The sequence below is a fragment of the Bombina bombina genome, chromosome 1 (genome assembly GCF_027579735.1).
Source record: "Bombina bombina isolate aBomBom1 chromosome 1, aBomBom1.pri, whole genome shotgun sequence".
In the NCBI taxonomy this organism is placed as follows: domain Eukaryota; kingdom Metazoa; phylum Chordata; class Amphibia; order Anura; family Bombinatoridae; genus Bombina; species Bombina bombina.
Genome location: NC_069499.1, coordinates 476,070,653 through 476,091,167, shown reverse-complemented (window position 1 = coordinate 476,091,167; position 20,515 = coordinate 476,070,653). Strand labels below are relative to the sequence as shown.

At 42.5% G+C, this 20,515-nt stretch overlaps 1 protein-coding gene across 2 annotated transcripts in view; it reads left to right on the top strand.

The window, feature by feature from the left end:
- CCDC141 (coiled-coil domain containing 141) overlaps window positions 1–20,515 on the top strand; it is a 796,073-nt gene that overhangs the window by 444,002 nt on the left and 331,556 nt on the right. For both annotated transcript variants that reach the window (XM_053698512.1, XM_053698511.1), the window contains exons 10-11: window positions 12,974–13,093; window positions 18,986–19,177. In XM_053698512.1, coding sequence (XP_053554487.1) covers window positions 12,974–13,093; window positions 18,986–19,177 — 312 coding nt within the window. The remainder of the gene's footprint in view (window positions 1–12,973; window positions 13,094–18,985; window positions 19,178–20,515) is intronic.

Sequence of the window (20,515 nt, the reverse complement as noted above, 5' to 3'; positions counted from 1 at the left end):
AATTCCTTATATTTATGCTTCGCACTTTTTTCTTATCACCCCACTTCTTGGCTATTCGTTAAACTGATTTGTGGGTGTGGTGAGGGGTGTATTTATAGGCATTTTGAGGTTTGGGAAACTTTGCCCCTCCTGGTAGGAATGTATATCCCCATACGTCACTAGCTCATGGACTCTTGCTAATATGAAAGAAATGAATTTATCAGGTAAGTTCTTACATAAATTATGTTTTTTTATTACTACATTTCTATGTTAGACTAAGAGAAAAGGAAACAAATTAATTCAATAGACATTTTACAATTACTTTTTTTGTCTGCAGCTAATTTGCAATGCAATTTTTAACTACTGCACTAGATTATACAACTTTTAATATTGCTTTATTCTCCAGTTGACCAACACATTGCAATTGATCTGGTGCTTTAGTGTAACTGACAAATTTACAATTTTATTTTATTTAAAAATGACCTGCAGAAAAATTTTCACTAAAAAAAATCTCATCGCAGAAAGTAAAAGAAAGTTCTGTCTCTGGGGGAGTACCCCAAAAGACAGCGTTTGTATTTTTTATGTTAAATTTTGGTAAACAAAATATCTCCGGTCTACGGTATAGTACTAGTGATTGTGCTTACTTATAGGAATAGATACAGTTCATTAAGTGCTACGGATAGTTGATAGTACTGGGTTGAAGCTGTCTTTTGGGGTACTCCTAAAGTGATAAAGCTTACTTACCAAATCAACACTGCGGCAACACTAGCCAATCACTAGCAGTACACCCCAGTCCGGCGATATTTTATACTAAAACCTAAACCTATACCCAATACATATACGCTCCCGTAGGTACAGCTAAAGTAATCTGTTGCTTGGTTACTTAGTCAATACTGTGGCTTTAGTGTATTCCAGTTACTTTTCAGCCCAAGACACTTGCCGCAATAGTTGTTTCCCTCACAGAACCTCCTTCAAGACTACCTACGATACACAATCCTGATTAGAATTAACTGTAGTTACACTTACTACTGTCACTACAGCATTATCAGCCGCAGTGTGTTGCTCCCACTAGGACCTATTCCAGTTTGGAATTCTGCTCATTGTTTCTTTCCTCTCTCTCCCCCAATCCAGCTAGAGACCGTTGGCGTTCCTATCTGCTTCATCTCATATAGCAGTGTCTCCGAAGTGGATTTCTATTGTATCCTACATGAGTATGTTATTAACTTTTTAATATCAGTGTAGGCACTACCAACCCCCTATCTGAGATTTATAAACCATTACTCATATTTTTACTTTAATTTAATAACACCCACTTCTTCAGTGACATTGTGGGTTCTATACATATTCCATGATATCTGAACATAGGAATAAAAGGTCCAACCCGAGAGATTGACAGATTAGTCAGCTAGACAATAAATATTCATATCCTATTCAGTTTTATTGGACGTCTTAGTATTCGCTCACTCCTCACTGGAGGTGTTTTCTATGTCATTCAATCATACAGGTTAATTGACTACAGTTACACACATATATTGGCGAATAACCTAGCCCCTCATTTTTTGACATTAACAATGAAGTTCTATTTTTAGGAATTTTCCGACCTGACCAATAATCTGTATTGAATACGCCAACATCAGGTATCTTACCCTCTTTTCCTGCAGTTATTTTTACACCTCCAGTTAACACACCAGTTTGCGATTTTCCCACTTGGGAAATCTCTTTCTGTCCCAGTGGACAATCACACCCTGGGAAGCCAGTCATTCACTTCTCCACGTCTGTGTTTTTAATTTACCACCACCTTGGTTTTAATTCCTATTAATAAAAGTTACATTTTAATTCCCAGTTCCTATAGACCCCCCTATGGTATTTCCTATGTGATGTAGAGTGCTATTTCCGTACATTCTGTGCAATTGCTGCGGCAATTGAAGTTCTCATAATCTTCTTATAGTCTTGTTAGTTGTGTATCGTCTAATTTTTAAGCTTGGAAGAACAGGTTCCCTGTTGAGCTAGCTGTTTTTTTTAGGTGATACCCTAAGGGGTGCCTTCTTTTATTTTATCCGGTTAGGATGATATTTTATTTCATTAAGCTCATGTTAGTTATTTTTTCCTTGGAAATTATTTTCTGGAATCAATACTCACGATATTTTGATCGCTATGTTACTTCTAAGGAATTTGGTCTAGGACGGGTTAGTCCTATTTTGACTGTTGCTCTCCCCCGTTCAGGGAGATTTATATGCGGCCTTGGCAGTGATGGCCCTGGTTTCAGGCTGGTCCCGATTGGGTTCTGTTTACTTCTTATGTGGGGCCTAGTTCAGTCACATGGCGCCTGTTAGGCTGGGTTGGTCCGGTTTTGGCGCAAAGTGCTCTGAATGGTTCACTTGTTAGCTTACAGGTTCTGTGTCTGGGGCTAGTGGGACAGCTAGCTTAGCGTTCTAATGCTCCATGGTGATTCTGTACTGTAGCAAACTGAGGGTCACAGTTTCAATCCCCAGCAAGGTCTACTCGGCTTTCCTCCTTTTAGTGTTGATAAAATGAGCAGCGCCTTGAGTCCCTTAAAGGGGCTTTGCAACGCTTTACTGGTAAACTCATATTTTAAGGTTCTGCTGAAACTCTCTTGGTTGTAATCAACATCCTGTCGGGAATGGAGTGTTTCTCTCCTGTGTGGGGTAGAGGATGTAGGACTTGGTTCCTTTTTCCGCCATTTTCCTTGCAGTTTGCCCTTGGGGTTACTGGGTGTCCTTTCTTGGACTGTTCCTGTTGCTCTCTTCCTTTGAGTTGAGACTTTAGGACTTTGTCCATTTTTCTCCGGCTTGTCCTGGGTCGATGGGCTGTGTTGTCTCCTTTTCCAAGCTTTGGTTAGGGGTTTTCTACAAAGGGATGCCCTGCATCATGTGCCTTGGATGTGCTCTCTCAGGGTTCTGGAGGAGATTATGGAGACTAGCTTTGTTCTCTCTCTTCGGGGCTTTGTACTCGGTTTGTCTGGGGTGTTTGGTATGTCCTTTTGGGGCTCTGGGGTCTTGTGTGACTCTGTCCTGCTTTAGCTCTCTTGGGAGTGTGGGATTCTTGCAGACTCTTCTCTTCCCTTGGGTTGAGATTATGAGTGAGTCTTGTTCACGTTCTCGGGATGGGCCGGTTGCTCCTGGCTCAGGCATCTAGTTTTTTAGTAATATTTCCAGGTGGGTCTGTTTTTTATATCAGACGGGGTGTTGAGTTCCGGGACTTTGTTTGTTTTAAACAAATTGGGGGCTTGGATCTATCATCGCCCTGGTTGTTTCCAGTTGCGGAGGCTTCCGCTATGTCCTTGTGGACTACGTTGGGGATTGTTGCCTGCCATTTATGACCCAGGTCTGATTGGGGTCCTCCAGTTCCTGGGAACTTGGATTATGACCAATGGTCTGGCTAGTTAATGTGGTCAATTGGCCAGGTTTTCTGAAAGCCAAGGCTTGCCTTACGTTCTAAGGTACGGTTTTCCTTGGTCAGCTTGATGTCAAGTGAAGGGTTGCGGGGTATCCACTTCAGCATGGCAGGCTATTTTTTCCAAGGGTCCCTTGAAGCTCATCTTTATTGGAGACGTGGTCTCTGGGTTCGGCCCGTGGCTTTGTGCCTTACCTATCTTCTGCCCCCTTTCTTGGGGGGATTTATCTCCTTTTTGAGGGTGTGGTCCCTGTCTGGGGACTCTTCCTGGGTTCAGGAGGTCGGAACAGAGATTGAGATGGTTTCGGAGAGAGATATGCTCTATGGGTTGTTCTGTTCCACCTGGAGATTTCTGGCTCTGGGTCGAGCCTATGTTGGGCCTGTTGCTGGTTTCTCTGGATCTACGGCCTTGTTGACTGTCTCCAGGGAAGAGTTTTGGGGTTGGCATCCGAACTCTGTTGGGATGGCCGAGGCCATACTTCCGCCAGTTTGAGCTGGTGTTGGGGTTTTTCCCCTGTTTTCAGACCTGCCAACGCTTGGGCTGGCCCAGCTGGGGGTGGGGTTTGGGACCTATTGGCCATCTTAGAGTTGGGGTACAGTGGTCACGTTGAGGTTCTGTGCTTCTCCCTTTTTTCGAGACCTATGTGTAGGTCTGGTGGCTGGGTTGACTAGAGTGGACCCTCTGTCTTGGAGATTTTACAATCTGTTACTTTGTTTGGCCGCTTTTTACTTCTCAGCAAGTATTTTCTTCTGTGTCATCCTAAGAAAGGCTGGGTGTTTTTGACCAAGGAGTGCTTCGTCAGGGTCTGCTACCCGTTTTTGTCTCTGAATACTGTATTTGGAGTTTTGTCAATTTGAGGACTTGATCTTCACTTGTTTTCTGGGTGCATTTGCACGATGTGGCAAGAAGATTTTTCTCTTTCGAGGACTGGTCTTAAACTTTGTGGTTTTTGTTTGGTCTGGGCGTTGCCCCCTGGTTTGTGGGGACCTAGGACCCATTTGGGTTTTGGTGAGCTGGGCTCGATCTGGGGGATTATTCCTCTTATGGAATTGTGGTAACTTTTCGGTTTCCTTGGGTTCTTCTTGCCCTATCCCTGTTGGGAGTGTCGGCTGGTGTTCCCTTCTTTAGTAGGGGATGTGTGTTTGGGGACCGACTGCTGGGTGATGGTGTCTCCTGGAGGCTTGTTGGCTCAGTTGAGTCTGACTTGCGGTCTCTAGCTAGGCTTCTGGACTATCTGCGGGCCAGTGTTCTTGGGGCCTTTCTCTTTTTTTCTATTTTTTTCTCGGCTTCGGAGGAAGCTGGGGTTTGTTGGGTAGTGGTTTCAGGCTTGGTGCTTTTTAGAATGGGCCGCCTAATGTACCCTCTCATTTTAGCATTCAGTGTGGTCTATAGCTTGGGTATTGTTTTCCCAAAAGTAATGAATGCAGCTGTGGACTCTTTCCATTTATGAAGTAAAACTTAAATTATGCTTACCTGATAATTTTCTTTTCTTCAGATGGAAAGAGTCCACTGTTCCCCGCCCGTATTTTTTATGTGGGGCGTCTTTATTTTTTTCTTCTGGCACCTTTTCACCCAGATATTTCTTCTACTGTTCCTTGTTCCTCGGCAGAATGACTGGGGGATGAGGGAAGTGGGAGGAGTATTTAAGCCTTTGGCTGGGGTGTCTTTGCCTCCTCCTGGTGGCCAGGTTCTGAATTCCCAAAAGTAATGAATGCAGCTGTGGACTCTTTCCATCTGAAGAAAAGAAAATTATCAGGTAAGCATAATTTTTTTTTTTTTTTTTAAAGTTTCCAATTTACTTCAATTATCAAATTTGCTTCTTTCCCATGATATTCTTTGTTGAAGAGATACCTAGGTAAGCATCTGGAGCACTGGCAGTGAATAGTGCTGCCATCTAGTGCTCTTGCAAATGGATAACATTCTTGCAAAACCGCTGCCATATAGTGCTCCAGAAATAGACCGGCTCTTAAGCATACGCCCCTGCTTTTCAACAAAAGATACCAAGACAACAAAGAAAAATTGATAATAGAAGTAAATTTGTTGAAAATTACATGCTCCATCTGAATCATGAAAGAAAAATTTGGGATTTCATGTCCCTTTAAAAAAAATTTGTAGATCTGTTGGATGTGGGTGAACCATTCCAGACAGCGCACAAATAGTTTTGTGCCTTAAAAGAGAAATCAGATATAAAAATTAATAAATATTTAAAGGGATAGGAAACTCCAACATTTTCTTTTGTGATTCAGATAGAAAATAAAATTGTAATCAACTTTCCAATTTTCTATCAAATTTGCTTAATTCTCTTGTTATCCTTTGTTGAAGAAACATTGGCAGCTAGCTGAACAGATCTAGCCAATCACAAAAGACAAATGTGTGCATGCACCAATCGGTAGCTAGCTCCCACTAGTATAGGATAGGTGTGTATTCTTTTTAAGCAAGGGATACCAAGAGTACAAAACACATTTGGAAATAGAAGTGAATTTAAAAGTGTCTAAAAATTAAAAGATCTATCTGAATCATGCAAGTTAAAGGGACACTAAACCCACATTTTTTCTTTCATGATTCAGATAGAGCATGCAATTTTATGTAACTTTCTAATTGACTCATATTATCAATTTGTCTTTGTTCTCTTGCTATCTTTATTTAAAAAGCAGGAATGTGATGCATAGGAGCCGGCCCATTTTCGGTTGAGAACCTGGGTTATGCTTGCTTATTGGTGGGTAAATGTCAGCCTCCAATAAGCAGGCGCTATCCATGGTGCTGGACCTAAAATGGGCTGGCTGCTAAGATTTACATTCCTGCTTTTAAAGGGACACACTAGGCCAAAATAAACTTTCATGATTCAGATAGAGGAGCATGTAATTTTAAGCAATTTTTCTCCTACATTGGTGTGTCCGGTCCACGGCTTCATCCTTACTTGTGGGAATATTCTCTTCCCTAACAGGGAATGGCAAAGAGTACAGCAAAAGCTGCCCATATAGCTCCGCACCCCAGTCATTCTCTTTGCCGCTCTGAACAAGTAGCATCTCCAGTATGTGGTGTTTAGTTGTACTTTTTATTTCTTCTATCAAGAGTTTGTTATTTTAAAATAGTGCCGGTTTGTACTATTTACTCTACAACAGAAAGTGATGAAGAGTTCTGTTTAAAGAGGAGTATGATTTTAGCAACAGTAACTAAAATCCATTGCTGTTCCCACGCAGGACTGTTGAAACCAGAGAACTTCAGTTGGGGGAAACAGTTTGCAGACTTTTCTGCTCCAGGTATGACTAGTCTCTTTTCTAACAAGACATAGTAATGCTAGAAGACTGTCATTTTTCCCTTATGGGATCGGTAAGCCATTTTCTTAGACTCAGTAACAGAATGAAACCTTATAAATGGGCTATATACTAGTTGACACTATTGTGGGCTAAATCGATTGATTTATATAATATTTATATGACTTTTGGAGTGTTTTGGGACTTGGAAACACTTTTGGGAACGTTTTTTATTACGCCTGGCAGTTGTTTAGACACCTAATCTAGTCAGGAAGGCCCCTTCACTCTGGTATGCAGAGGGAGGAGGCCTCATTTTTGCGCCTTAGTTGCGCAGTTACTTCTGGAAGCAGTGCATGCAGCTTCATGTGAGAGGGTCCTGTGGCCATAAAACGATTTCTAGAAGGCTTATTTCTGTGGTGAATAACCCCCAAGGAAGGTAAAGCCGCAGCAAAGGCTGTGGCAGGGACTGTAGTGGGTTAAAACTGGTAAATTGAACAATTAGCTCCGGTTTGCTCATTTAAGGGGTTAAAGACTTGAAATTTGGTGTGCAATACTTTCAAAGCATTAAGACACTAGGGTGCAAAGTTTGTAAAGATCGGATAATTCCTTCATAGTTTTTCAAACATTCAGAAATAAAGTGTACTCTTTTTATTATTTAAAGAGACAGTAACGGTTTTGTTTAAAAACGTTTTTTATTGCATTAATAGCCTGCCTAAGTCTGTCTAACATGTCTGTACCTTCAGATAGAATATGTTCTGTGTGTATGGAGGCCAAGGTGGTTCCCCCTTTAAATGTATGTGAAAATTGTGCCATGGCGTCCAAACAAAGTAAGGACAGTACTGTCACATTTAATAAGGTTGCCCAAGATGATTCTTCAAATGAAGGTAGTGGGGATAGTTCATCATCCTCTCCTTCTGTGTCAACACCAGTTATGCCCGCGCAGGCGACACCTAGTACATCTAGCGCGCCAATGCTTGTTACTATGCAGCAATTAACTGCAGTAATGGATAATTCTATAGCAAATCTCTTATCCAAACTGCCAGCATTCCCCAGAGGATGAGCAAGTGGGCGCTGACGATAATTTATCTGTTATACCCTCACACCAGTCTGAATTGGGAGTGAGGGAGGGTCTGTCTGAGGGGGAAATTTCTGATTCAGGAAAAGTTTCTCAGCAGGCAGAACCTGATATCGCGACGTTTAAATTTAAGTTAGAACATCTCCGCGCCCTGCTTAAGGAGGTGCTAACTACTCTTGACGATTGCGACTCTTTGGTGATTCCAGAGAAATTGTGCAAAATGGACAAATTCCTTGAGGTCCCTGTGCACGCTGATGCCTTTCCGATACCCAAGAGGGTGGCGGACATAGTGAACAAAGAGTGGGAGAAGCCAGGTATACCTTTTGTCCCACCTCCTATATTTAAGAAAATGTTCCCCATTGTCGACCCCAGAAGGGACGCATGGCAAACAGTCCCTAAGGTTGAGGGGGCAGTTTCTACGTTGGCCAAGCGCACGACTATTCCCATTGAGGACAGTTGTGTTTTCAAAGATCCTATGGATAAGAAATTGGAAGGATTGCTTAAAAAGATATTTGTTCAGCAAGGTTTCCTTCTCCAGCCAATTTCGTGCATTATTCCTGTCACAACGGCGGCGTCTTTTTGGTTCGAGGAACTAGAAAATTCGCTCAATAAGGAGACTCCATATGAGGAAGTCATGGACAGAATTCACGCACTAAAGTTGGCTAATTCCTTTATTTTAGATGCCGCTTTGCAATTGGCAAAATTAGCGGCGAAAAATTCAGGTTTTGCAATTGTGGCGCGCAGAACGCTTTGGCTAAAATCTTGGTCGGCGGATGTGTCATCCAAGACAAAACTGCTTAATATTCCTTTCAAAGGTAAGACCCTTTTTGGGCCAGGATTGAAGGAGATTATTTCAGACATCACTGGGGGGAAGGGCCATGCCTTCCCACAGGATAGGCCTTTCAAGGCTAAGAACAAATCTAATTTTCGTTCCTTTCGCAATTTCAGGAACGGACCGTCTCCTAGCTCTGCAGCCTCTAGACAAGAGGGTAACACTTCCCAGCCTAAACCAGCATGGAAACCAATGCAGGGCTGGAACAAGGGTAAACAGGCAAGAAGCCTGCTGCTGCTACCAAGACAGCATGAAGGGGTAGCCCCCGATCCGGGACCGGATCTAGTAGGGGGCAGACTTTCTCTCTTTGCTCAGGCTTGGGCAAGAGATGTTCCGGATCCCTGGGCACTAGAAATAGTCTCTCAGGGGTATCTTCTAGAGTTCAAGGAACTTCCTCCAAGGGGAAGGTTCCACATGTCTCGCTTATCTTCAGACCAGATAAAGAGACAGGCATTCTTACATTGCGTAAGAGACCTATTAGAGATGGGAGTGATACACCCAGTTCCGTCAGCGGAACAAGGTCTGGGGTTTTACTCAAACCTGTTTGTAGTTCCCAAAAAAGAGGGAACTTTCAGGCCTATTCTGGATTTAAAAATTCTAAACAAATTCCTCAGAGTTCCATCATTCAAAATAGAAACTATTCGAACGATTTTACCAACAATCCAGGAGGGTCAATACATGACTACCGTGGACTTAAAGGATGCGTACCTACATATTCCTATCCACAAAGATCATCATCAGTTCCTAAGGTTCGCCTTTCTGGACAAACATTACCAGTTCGTGGCTCTTCCGTTCGGTTTAGCCACTGCTCCCAGAATTTTCACAAAGGTGCTAGGATCCCTGCTAGCGGTTCTAAGACCGAGGGGCATTGCGGTGGCACCTTACTTAGACGACATCCTAATTCAAGCGTCGTCCCTTTCCAGATCAAGGGCTCATACAGACATTGTATTAGCCTTTCTCAGGTCTCACGGGTGGAAGGTGAACGTAGAAAAGAGTTCCTTGTCCCAGTCTACAAGGGTTCCCTTTCTGGGAACAATAATAGATTCTGTAGAGATGAACATCTTTCTGACAGAGGTCAGAAAATTAAAGCTTCTAAACGCTTGTCAAGTTCTTAAATCTATCCCTCAGCCTTCCATAGCTCAGTGCATGGAAGTAATAGGGCTAATGGTTGCAGCAATGGACGTGGTTCCTTTTGCTCTAATTCATCTAAGACCATTGCAACTGAGCATGCTCAGACAGTGGAATGGGGATTATGCAGACTTGTCTCCCCAGATTCAAGTAGACAAGGTAACCAGAGACTCGCTCCGCTGGTGGTTGATTCAGGATCACCTGTCTCAGGGAATGAGTTTACACAGACCAGAGTGGGTCATCGTCACGACCGACGCCAGTCTCTTAGGCTGGGGTGCGGTCTGGGACTCCCTGAAAGCTCAGGGTCTATGGTCTCGGGAAGAGTCCCTTCTCCCGATAAACATTTTGGAACTGAGAGCGATATTCAATGCTCTCCTGGCCTGGCCTCACCTAGCGAATGCCAGATTCATAAGATTTCAGTCGGACAACATGACGACTGTAGCGTATATCAATGATCAGGGGGGAACATGGAGTTCCTTGGCGATGAAAGAGGTATCCAAGATCATCAAATGGGCGGAGGATCACTCCTGCCACCTATCTGCAATCCACATCCCAGGAGTAGACAACTGGGAGGCGGATTATTTGAGTCGTCAGACTTTCCATCCGGGGGAGTGGGAACTCCACCCGGAGGTCTTTGCCCAGTTAACCCAACTATGGGGCATTCCGGATATGGATCTGATGGCGTCTCGTCAGAACTTCAAAGTTCCTCGATACGGGTCCAGATCCAGGGACCCCAGGGCGACACTAGTGGATGCATTGGTGGCGCCTTGGTCGTTCAATCTAGCTTATGTGTTTCCACCGTTCCCTCTCCTTCCCAGGCTGGTAGCCAGGATCAAACAGGAGAAGGCCTCGGTGATCCTAATAGCTCCTGCATGGCCACGCAGGACTTGGTATGCAGACCTGGTGAATATGTCACCGGCTCCACCATGGAAGCTACCTTTGAGACAGGATCTTCTAGTACAAGGTCCATTCGAACATCCAAATCTAGTCTCTCTGCAACTGACTGCTTGGAAATTGAACGCTTGATTCTATCTAAGCGTGGGTTTTCAGATTCAGTTATAGATACTCTGGTTCAAGCCAGAAAGCCTGTGACTAGGAAGATTTACCATAAGATATGGCACAAATATATCCGTTGCTGCGATTCCAAGGGTTTTTCTTGGAGTACAATCAAAATTCCTAGGATTCTTTCCTTTCTCCAAGAGGGTTTGGAGAAAGGTCTTTCAGCTAGTTCTCTAAAGGGACAGATATCTGCTCTGTCTGTCTTGTTGCACAAACGTCTGGCAGCCGTGCCAGATGTACAAGCATTTGTACAGGCGTTAGTCAGAATCAAGCCTGTTTACAGACCTATGACTCCTCCATGGAGTCTAAACTTAGTTCTTTCAGTTCTTCAAGGGGGTTCCGTTTGAACCTTTGCATTCCATAGATATCAAGTTACTATCTTGGAAAGTTCTGTTTCTAGTTGCTATTTCTTCTGCCAGAAGAGTTTCTGAATGATCTGCTTTGCAGTGTACTTCTCCCTATCTGGTATTTCATGCAGATAAGGTAGTTTTACGTACCAAACCTTGTTTTCTTCCAAAAGTAGTTTCCAACAGGAATATTAACCAGGAAATAGTTGTTCCTTCCCTATGTCCGAATACAGTTTCAAAGAAGGAACGTTTGTTACACAACCTAGATGTGGTCCGTGCTTTAAAATTCTATTTAGAAGCAACAAAGGATTTCAGACAAACATCATCTTTGTTTGTCGTTTATTCTGGTAAGAGGAGAGGGCAGAAAGCTACTGCTACCTCTCTGTCTTTTTGGCTGAAAAGCATCATCCGATTGGCTTATGAGACTGCCGGACGGCAGCCTCCTGAACGAATTACAGCTCACTCTACTAGAGCTCTGGCTTCCACATGGGCCTTCAAGAACGAGGCTTCTGTTGATCAGATCTGTAAGGCAGCGACTTGGTCTTCTTACTTACATACTTTTGCAAAATTTTACAAATTCGATACTTATGCTTCTTCGGAGGCTGTTTTTGGGAGAAAGGTTTTGCAAGCCGTGGTGCCTTCCGTTTAGGTAACCTGACTTGCTCCCTCCCTTCATCCGTGTCCTAAAGCTTTGGTATTGGTTCCCACAAGTAAGGATGAAGCCGTGGACCGGACACACCAATGTAGGAGAAAACAGAATTTATGTTTACCTGATAAATTTCTTTCTCCTACGGTGTGTCCGGTCCACGGCCCGCCCTGGCTTTTAGTCAGGTTTGAAATTTTTTTATTCCATACACTACACTACAGTCACCACGGCACCCTATAGTTTCTCCTTTTTCTCCTAACCGTCGGTCGAATGACTGGGGGGCGGAGCCAGAGGGGGAGCTATATGGGCAGCTTTTGCTGTGCTCTCTTTGCCATTTCCTGTTAGGGAAGAGAATATTCCCACAAGTAAGGATGAAGCCGTGGACCGGACACACCTTAGGAGAAAGAAATTTATCAGGTAAACATAAATTCTGTTTTCTTTTTTACTTTTATCACCAATTTTGCTTTGTTCTCTTGGTATTCTTAGTTGAAAGCTTCACCTAGGAGGTTCATATGCTAATTTCTTAGACCTTGAAGGCCACCTCTTTTCAGAATGCATTTTAACAGTTTTTCACCACTAGAGGGTGTTAGTTCAGGTATTTCATATAGATAACACTGTGCTCGTGCACGTGAAGTTATCTGGGAGCAGGCACTGATTGACTAGACTGCAAGTCTGTCAAAAGATCTGAAATAAAGGGGCAGTTTGCAGAGGCTTAGATACAAGATAATCACAGAGGTTAAAAGTATATTATTATAACTGTGTTGGTTATGCAAAACTGGGGAATGGGTAATAAAGGGATTATCTATCTTTTAAAACAATAAAAATTCTGGTGTAGATTGTCCCTTTAAAATAAAGAAAGCAAGAGAACAAAGAAAAATTGATAATAGGAGTAAATTAGAAAGTTGCTTAAAATGTCATGCTCTATCTGAATCATGAAAGAACAAATTTGGGTTCAGGGTCGTATTGAATTTCCTATCGATTTATTTCTTGTTTTTTTTTGTTTTTTTTTAACAAATTGACATTTCATTTACTAGTTCTTCCAATGTATCTACATATCTATGAATAAATTGTGAGACACTTTGAAATTAAACAGGCTTCCATGACATTTAGCTACCTCTGTACTATTCCAGGAAGGGTGCTGCCTGGCAGGTTGTGTTAAACTACCAATTACTGTTGAATTATTTTATCCTTTTTTTTGTCGATTAAACCAACTTCCACTCTTTTCCTTCTTTCTGTAGGTGATGCTGTTGATTCAGAAAATAAGTGCTGATGTGGAAAGGTGTAACAATCCAGGCTGGAGTCTAGATGATTGTCAAGATGTGCTTAACAGACTTGTGGATTTGACTAATCAGACAAAGGTATAACATCTCAGCTAGACTTCATTAGCCTTATGGACTATTGAAAAAGGTAATCTAAATGCAATAGTCAAGTGCTCACACTTCGAGAATGCAATGCATATTATAGATTTCTTTCCTAAGATTCCATTCCAATTACCAGTGAGAATATCACTCCTGGCCAGCAGGAGGAGGGAAAGAGCACCACAGCAAAGCTGTTAAGTGTCACTTCCCTTACCCATAACACCCAGTCATCTTTGCCTCTGTCAATGGAGGAGGTGAAGTTTGGTGTCTGAAGATATTGATTCCTTTTCCGTTTCCTTTTCCCTGCAAGCAAGGTTTTGGGTTTAGCTGTGTCCACGTCAATCTCTTGAGTAAGAGTAGTGGTGGCTTTTAAGCAGTAAGGAAGTGGTGAGGTGATCCTTTTTTTGGTTTCCTAACATTTTGCTGCCCTAGTCATAGAAAGCCAGAGTTGGTTACTCTGTTCTTTCTTTTTCAACAGGTCTCTGTGATGAGTATGTGTCCTTTCACACATTTTGAGCTGTCTTCCTGCTGGACAGCTAGACTGCAGGTCTTCTAGGTACTGGAGACTTGCACTTCAGGAGATTATTACAGTTGCAGTATATTGGGACATAATTAATCCTTTATTCAGGATTTAATTTGGCAGGGGGCAGGCACATAGTGAATGTGGAGAATAGGGATTAATCTTCCCTTTGTATATTTAAGGTTTTTCCTTTGTGGGACTAAGTCAGCATGAGAAAGGATCTGTGTCTTTTTTATTTAGGCTTAGTTGTATGATGGTCTTATAATTTTTCACTGTGCTATTTTTATTTTATTAGTCAGTTTAAAACGGGCTGTTGCAGAAAACGTCTGTGATATTTTACCTCCGGTATTTTTAGGCAGTGGGAAACTTTTAGTTGCTACGCAGTTTCCTTTCTGATCATGTGATTTCTCTGTCATCCATTTAGATATCGGAGTGGAGCGTCGTCATTTCTTTTCAGCCGCTTCTGTTGTCGGCTCTGCAGTTTGATAGCTGAAGGAGTAGTTTTGGCAGCATCATTGTTGGAGGTTTTTACGGTAGGTCACCTCAGTCTGTCTGAGGTGTAGGGGTCCTGAGTTTATTTTTATTTAGGCATTCAAATTGTTTTAGCGGTACCGCTCTGAGAATATAAAGACTTTTTTAAAGGGACAGTAGTCTTTTCTCAAAATATTTTTAGTCTCATTTATTTTTGGGGAATTTGTTTTTGACTTATTATGGATATGGATCTAGAGTCTGTGTCCTGTGATATATGTTTATTATGCCTAGAGTCCCAAATTGTTTTGCCTATGCAATTTTGTACTACATGTTTAGCTAGAACGCTAGAGAGTAAAAATTTAAATTTTGCTTGCTGAGCCCAATGCCTCTCAGGATGATGCTGTTCAGGCAAAGCCACAGTTTTCTCCTCAAAACATCCCAAGCCTCAATGACATCACCTATAGTGCCCTGCAGTTCCTCTCAGCCTCCTGGCAGAGTTAATTTGCCATCAGATTAAGCTGCTCAAATATCCTCTGCGGTATCAGCGACTTTATCTGCTTTTCCCTTGATCGGGAAGAGCAAGAGGAAATCTAAAAGATTTTCAGAGTGTAAGGTGTCTGTTCTGTCTGCTGCTATGTAGGTTGCCCTTCCTCATAAGTCTGATGAGGAGAATACCTCGGTAGCCTCTGAGGGTGAAATCTCAAATTCCGACAGTATAATTCCTTTGTCTGATGCTGAAGAAGTAAACTTCAGTTTTAAGCTTGAACACCTTTGTTTACTGTTAAAGGAGGCACTGGCTTCAACCCTAAGAAATCTAGTAAGCTTAACAAATACTATGATGTTCCTTCCTCTGTGGAAGTGTTTCCTGTTCCAGACCGTGTGACCGTGATTATTTCACATGAATGGGAAATGTCCGGGATTCCTTTCTCCCCATCTCCCGTCTTTAAAAAGATGTTTCCTGTTGCTTACTCCATTAAAGATTCATGGTGCACGGTGCCTTAAGTAGAAGGGGCTATTTCTACTCTGGCTAAGAGAACTACGATCACTATTGAGGATAAGATGTTCTTTTAAGGATCCCATGGACAAAAAGCTGGAGGCTTATTTGAAGAAGATGTATGTTCATCAGGGTCTTCAATGGCTACCTGCAGTTTGTATTGCCACAGTAGCAAGTGTGGCATCTTATTGGTGCGATGCCTTGTCTGAATTAATTTGAGAAGAAACTCTGTTGGAGGAGATCCAAGATAGGATTAAGGCTCTCAAATTAGTCAATTCTTTTATCTCTGATGCTAACATGCAAATCATTAGACTGGGAGCAAAGATGTCTGGCTTCACTATTCTAGCCCGTAGGGCCCTGTGGCTTAAATCTTGGTCAGCTGATGTTACCTCCATGTCTAAGCTCCTAGTGCTTCCTTACAAGGGTAAGACTTTGTTTGGGCCTGGTCTGGGAGAAATAATTTCTGATATTACAGATGGAAAAGGGTCTTTTCTACCACAAGACAAGAAGAACAGACCTAAAGGACGTCAGAGTAATTTTCGTTCCTTTCAAAAGTCTTCCTCTCCCTCTTCCAAGCATGAGCAGTCCAAGTCTTGGGGACCCAATCAGTCTTGGAACAAGGGGACACGATCAAAGGAACCCTCAGCTGAGTCTAAGTCATCATGAAGGGTCTGCCCCCAGTCCAGGATCGGATCAAGTGGGGGGCAGACTTTCCCTGTTTTGTCAAGCATGGATTTGAGATGTCCCAGATCCTTGGGCTGTGGACATAGTATCTCAGGGTTACAAAATAGAATTCAAATCTCGTCCTCCCAAGGGCAGATTTCTCCTCTCAATGTTATCTGCGGATCAAGTAAAAAGAGAGACATTCTTAAAGTGCGTTCAGGACCTCTCTTTATTGGGAGTTATTGTTCCAGTAAGAGAACAGGGTCTAAGATTTTATTCAAATCTGTTTGTGGTTCCCAAAAAAGAGGGAACTTTCCGGCCCATTTTATACCTTAAGTGTCTCAGCAAGTTTCTCAAGGTTCCATCCTTCAAAATGGAAACTATTCATTCCATTCTTCCCTTGGTCCAAGAAGGGTCAGTTCATGATGACCATAGACCTGAAGGATGCCTATCTTCATGTTCCCATACACTGGGATCATCACCAGTTCCACCAGTTCCTGAGATTCACTTTTCAAGACAAGCACTTTTGGTTTGTTGCTCTTCTGTTTGGCCTTGCCACAGCTCCCAGAATTTTCTCAAAGGTTCTGGGGGCTCTCTTGGCAGTTGGCAGGTCTCTGGGAATTGCGGTGGCGCATTATCTGGACGATATATTGGTTCAGACGCCATCTTTTCAACAAGCAAACTCGCATACAGATATCTTGTCTTTTCTACGTTCCCACGGTTGGAAACTGAATCTGGAGAAGAGTTCCCTTGTTCCAGCTACAAGGGTTTGCAAGGGACAATCATAGCCTTCCTATCTATGCCGATTTTTCTGACGGAGGTCAGAAAATCCAAACTTCTCTTGCCTCTCTCTACATTCTACTGTTTGGCCATCAGTTACTCAGTGTATGGAGGAAATTGGTCTGATGGTAGTTTCCATGGACATCATTCCTTTTGCTCGATTCCGTTTGAGAGTTCTGCAGTTATGCATGCTCAGACAATGAAACGGAGATCATTCAGATCTCTCTGAGTATAGATCTGGATCAGTTGACAAGAGACTCTCTCGTGGTGGATTTCTCAGTATCATCTGTCTCGGGGCACATGCTTCTGTAGACCCTCCTGGGTGATCGTGACCACGGATGCCAGCCTGCTAGGCTGGGGAGCAGTCTGGGACTCGTTAAAGGCGCAGGGACTATGGATTCGGGAGGAGTCTGCTCTCCCCATAAACATCTTTGGAGTTGAGAGCGATCTACAGTGCTCTGATAGCTTGGACTCAATTGTCCTTGGTCTGGTTTATCAGGTTCCAATCGGACAACATCACCTCAGTGACTTACATCAACCACCAGGGAGGAACTCTGAGTTCCTTAGCTATGAAGGAGATGGCTCGTATTATTCAGTGTGTGGAAGCTCACAATTGTTTTCTGCCATCCACATTCCAGGTGTGGACAACTGTGAGGCAGATTTCCTGAGCACACAGACATTTCATCCCGGGGAGTGGGCTCTCCTTCTGGAGGTGGGGTGGGTGCCAGAGTTGGACCTGATGGCATCTTGGCAGAATGCCAAGCCTGTTACTTGTAAAATTTACCATAAGGTATGGCGTAAATACCTTTTATTGGTGTGATTCAAAGGGCTACTCTTGGAGTAGGGTCAGGAATTTGTCTTTTTTCCAGTAAGGTCTGGAGAAAGGGTTGTCAGTCAGTTCTCTGAAGGTTCAGATTTCTGCTCTATCTATTCTTTTACATAAGCCTCTGGCGGATGTGCCAGATGTTCATTTTTTTTTGTCAGGCCCTGGTCAGAATCAGGCCTGTGTTTAAACCTGTTGCTCCTCCTTGGAGCCTTAACCTTGTTCTTAAAATTTTGTAGCAGGCTCCGTTTGAGCCAATGCATTCCATAGATATTAAGCTGTTATCTTGGAAGGTTTTGTTTCTTATTGCTATCTCTTCTGCTTGGAGAGTTTCTGAACTCTCGGCTTTGCAGTATGATTCGCCTTACCTTATCTTTCATGCGGATAAGGCAGTTCTTCGTACTAAATTGGGGTTTCTCCCTAAAGTGATTTTCGGATAGAAATATTAATCAGGAAATTGTTGTTCCTTCTCTCTGTCCTAATCTTTCTTCTCATAAGGAACGTCTGTTGCACAACTTGGATGTGGTGCATGCTCTAAAAATGTATCTACAGGCTACTAAGGATTTTCACCAGTGCTCTTCCCTGTTCCTTTGTTTTGCTGGAAAGCGTAAGGGTCAGAAGGCTACTGCTACTTCTCTTTTCCCTCTGGTTGAGAAGTATGATTCCTTTTGTTTATGAGACTGCTGGACAGCAGCCTCCTGAGAGAATTACAGCTCATTCCACTAGGGCTGTCTCATCTTCATGGGCTTTCAAAAATAAAGCTTCAGTGGAACAGATTTGCAAGGCTGCAAATTGGTCCTCTCTGCATACTTTTTCAAATTTGATACTTTTTCAAATTTGATACTTTTTCAAATTTGATACTTTTGCCTCGGCTGAGGCTTTTGGGAGAAAGCTTCTTCAAGCGGTGGTACCTTCTGTTTAGGTCTGCCTGTCTTGTTCTCCCTCCCTATTCATTCCGTGTCCTTTAGCTTGGGTATTGGTTCCCACTAGTAATTGGAATGATGTTGTGGACTCTCCATGTCTTAGGAAAGAAAATAAAATGTTTGCTTACCTGATAAATTTCTTTCTTTCCGGACATGGAGAGTCCACGACTCCACCCGGTAATTTAGACAGTCATTTTTTCTAAACCTCAGGCACCTCTACACCTTTTGTCTTTTTCCATTTCCTTTCGGCTGAATGACTGGTGGTTATGTGTAAGGGAAGTGAGTCTCTTTGCCTCCTCCTGCTTGCCAGGAGTGATATTCCCACTAGTAATTGGAATGACGTTGTGGACTCTCCATGTCCGGAAAGAAAGAAATTTATCAGGTAAGCATACATTTTATTTTTAGTAATAACCAACATTATGGTTCCTTAAGGCACATATATGATAGCAAAATATTAATAATACATTTATATAAGTTTACCAGAAATGTTGGAAGTTACGTATATTGTAATGTGCGTGTGTTTTTTAGGACAATTTGTAATCTGATAATATGTGCTCATAAGAGTTCAGTTTATTCATTATATTGAGTATACATATTGTACATATATTAGCCAGACAAAATTCAGCGATTTCTAATGTACATTGCCAATAATTCTTATAAATCTAAAGCGCACATTATTATGAAATGAACGCACATATTCTGCTTTTTTTCTTTATAGGACGCAACAAAATACTTGAAATCAACTGCCCAAATTTTTAAAGAGGGGGTAGGCATGGACTCATCTGACACTGACGTGTGTAGAAGTAAAGCTTGTCTCTTGGATGAAAAACTGAAAACTCTTGATCGAAGTATAGAAGAAAAATTGGAGGTTTTAAATTCATATATATCGTTCTTAAAGTCATCTGATGAGGTAAAATCAGACAAATGTCAATACAATTTGTTCACATTTATGGCTATCTGCAGGAAATTGCCTGAGTGGGTAAAAAAAAAACATTAAAATGCCCTGGTCATTACATCAGCCTATACTAGTATACCAACTTTTCTTCTTAAATGGAAAGAGTCCACAGCTGCATTCATTACTTTTGGGAATTAAGAACCTGGCCACCAGGAGGAGGCAAAGACAACCCAGCCAAAGGCTTAAATACTCCTCCCACTCCCATCATCCCCCAGTCATTCTTTGCCTTTCATCCCAGGAGGATGACAGAGAAGTGTCAGAATTTTTAATTTTTGTTTTTGTCTCTTATGGAGGGTAGTACTCTTCGGCATGGGACAGGAGTTTTAAGTAGTCTTGTCAGTTTTTCAGTGAGGGCTTGGATGAAAGTTAGAGTCCGGAGATGCAGGGAGTTTCTTTCTGCAAAACCATCCCGACTCATATTAACAGCTTCTCAAGCAATCAGCGTTGTTGAACTTCGCTCCTCTGCCTGCTTTCTTCTCTCAAGTCCATGGTGGAGAAGATGCTGCTATCCGTCACACTTGAAAGGCCGTTTTCCTGTTCCACAGCGTTGATTCTGGTAAGATAGTTTCATTTTACTTTATTTGCAATGTATTGTAATGTGAATGTTTCCCAAGAGGCTACCACATTGCGAATCTAACTTATACATAAGGGTCTCAGTGAGTCTCTCTTAGTATCTTGGAATCGAGGGTTAATATCTCCTAAGGGGGGGGGGGGGTTATTGAACAGGGGGGTTTATAATCATGTTTATGTGATTCAATCTGCTTATGTGCAATGTTTACTGGGCTCGTGGTTGGAACTTGAAGTCTTTTGGAAGTGACGCAGCCTTTTGGTTGGGAGATCTGGTTTTGGACTGTATGGTTCACCTTGTGTTCGGGCCTGGCTACATTCCGTTTTTCCATTTCCCCATTCCCGACAGCGTGGCTAAGGAAAATTTTCTAGTCCGCAGGGGTCTGGTCATAGGAGGTGGTGAGTGCCCCAGCCATTGGGGGTGTCAGGTGCCGTATTAGTTTTACTACTTTAGTCCATATTTAAATATCCTCTATCCAGTTATGGAGGATTCTTATGCTGAGACTGTGTTAATTTCAGATTCAGTTACAGAGGATTCTGATACTGAGACTATTTTGATTTCAGATTCTGTGTCCGGTGATGAATCCGGAGTGGACTTGTTGACGCCTGTCAACCAGTTTTGTTACATATGCCATTTCAGAGTGCGGGCTCGGGGAATCAAGGGACTGCTGAGCCTCTGGGAGTCCTGTCCTCTGAGAGGCGAGTTCCCTACCAAATCATACTTCT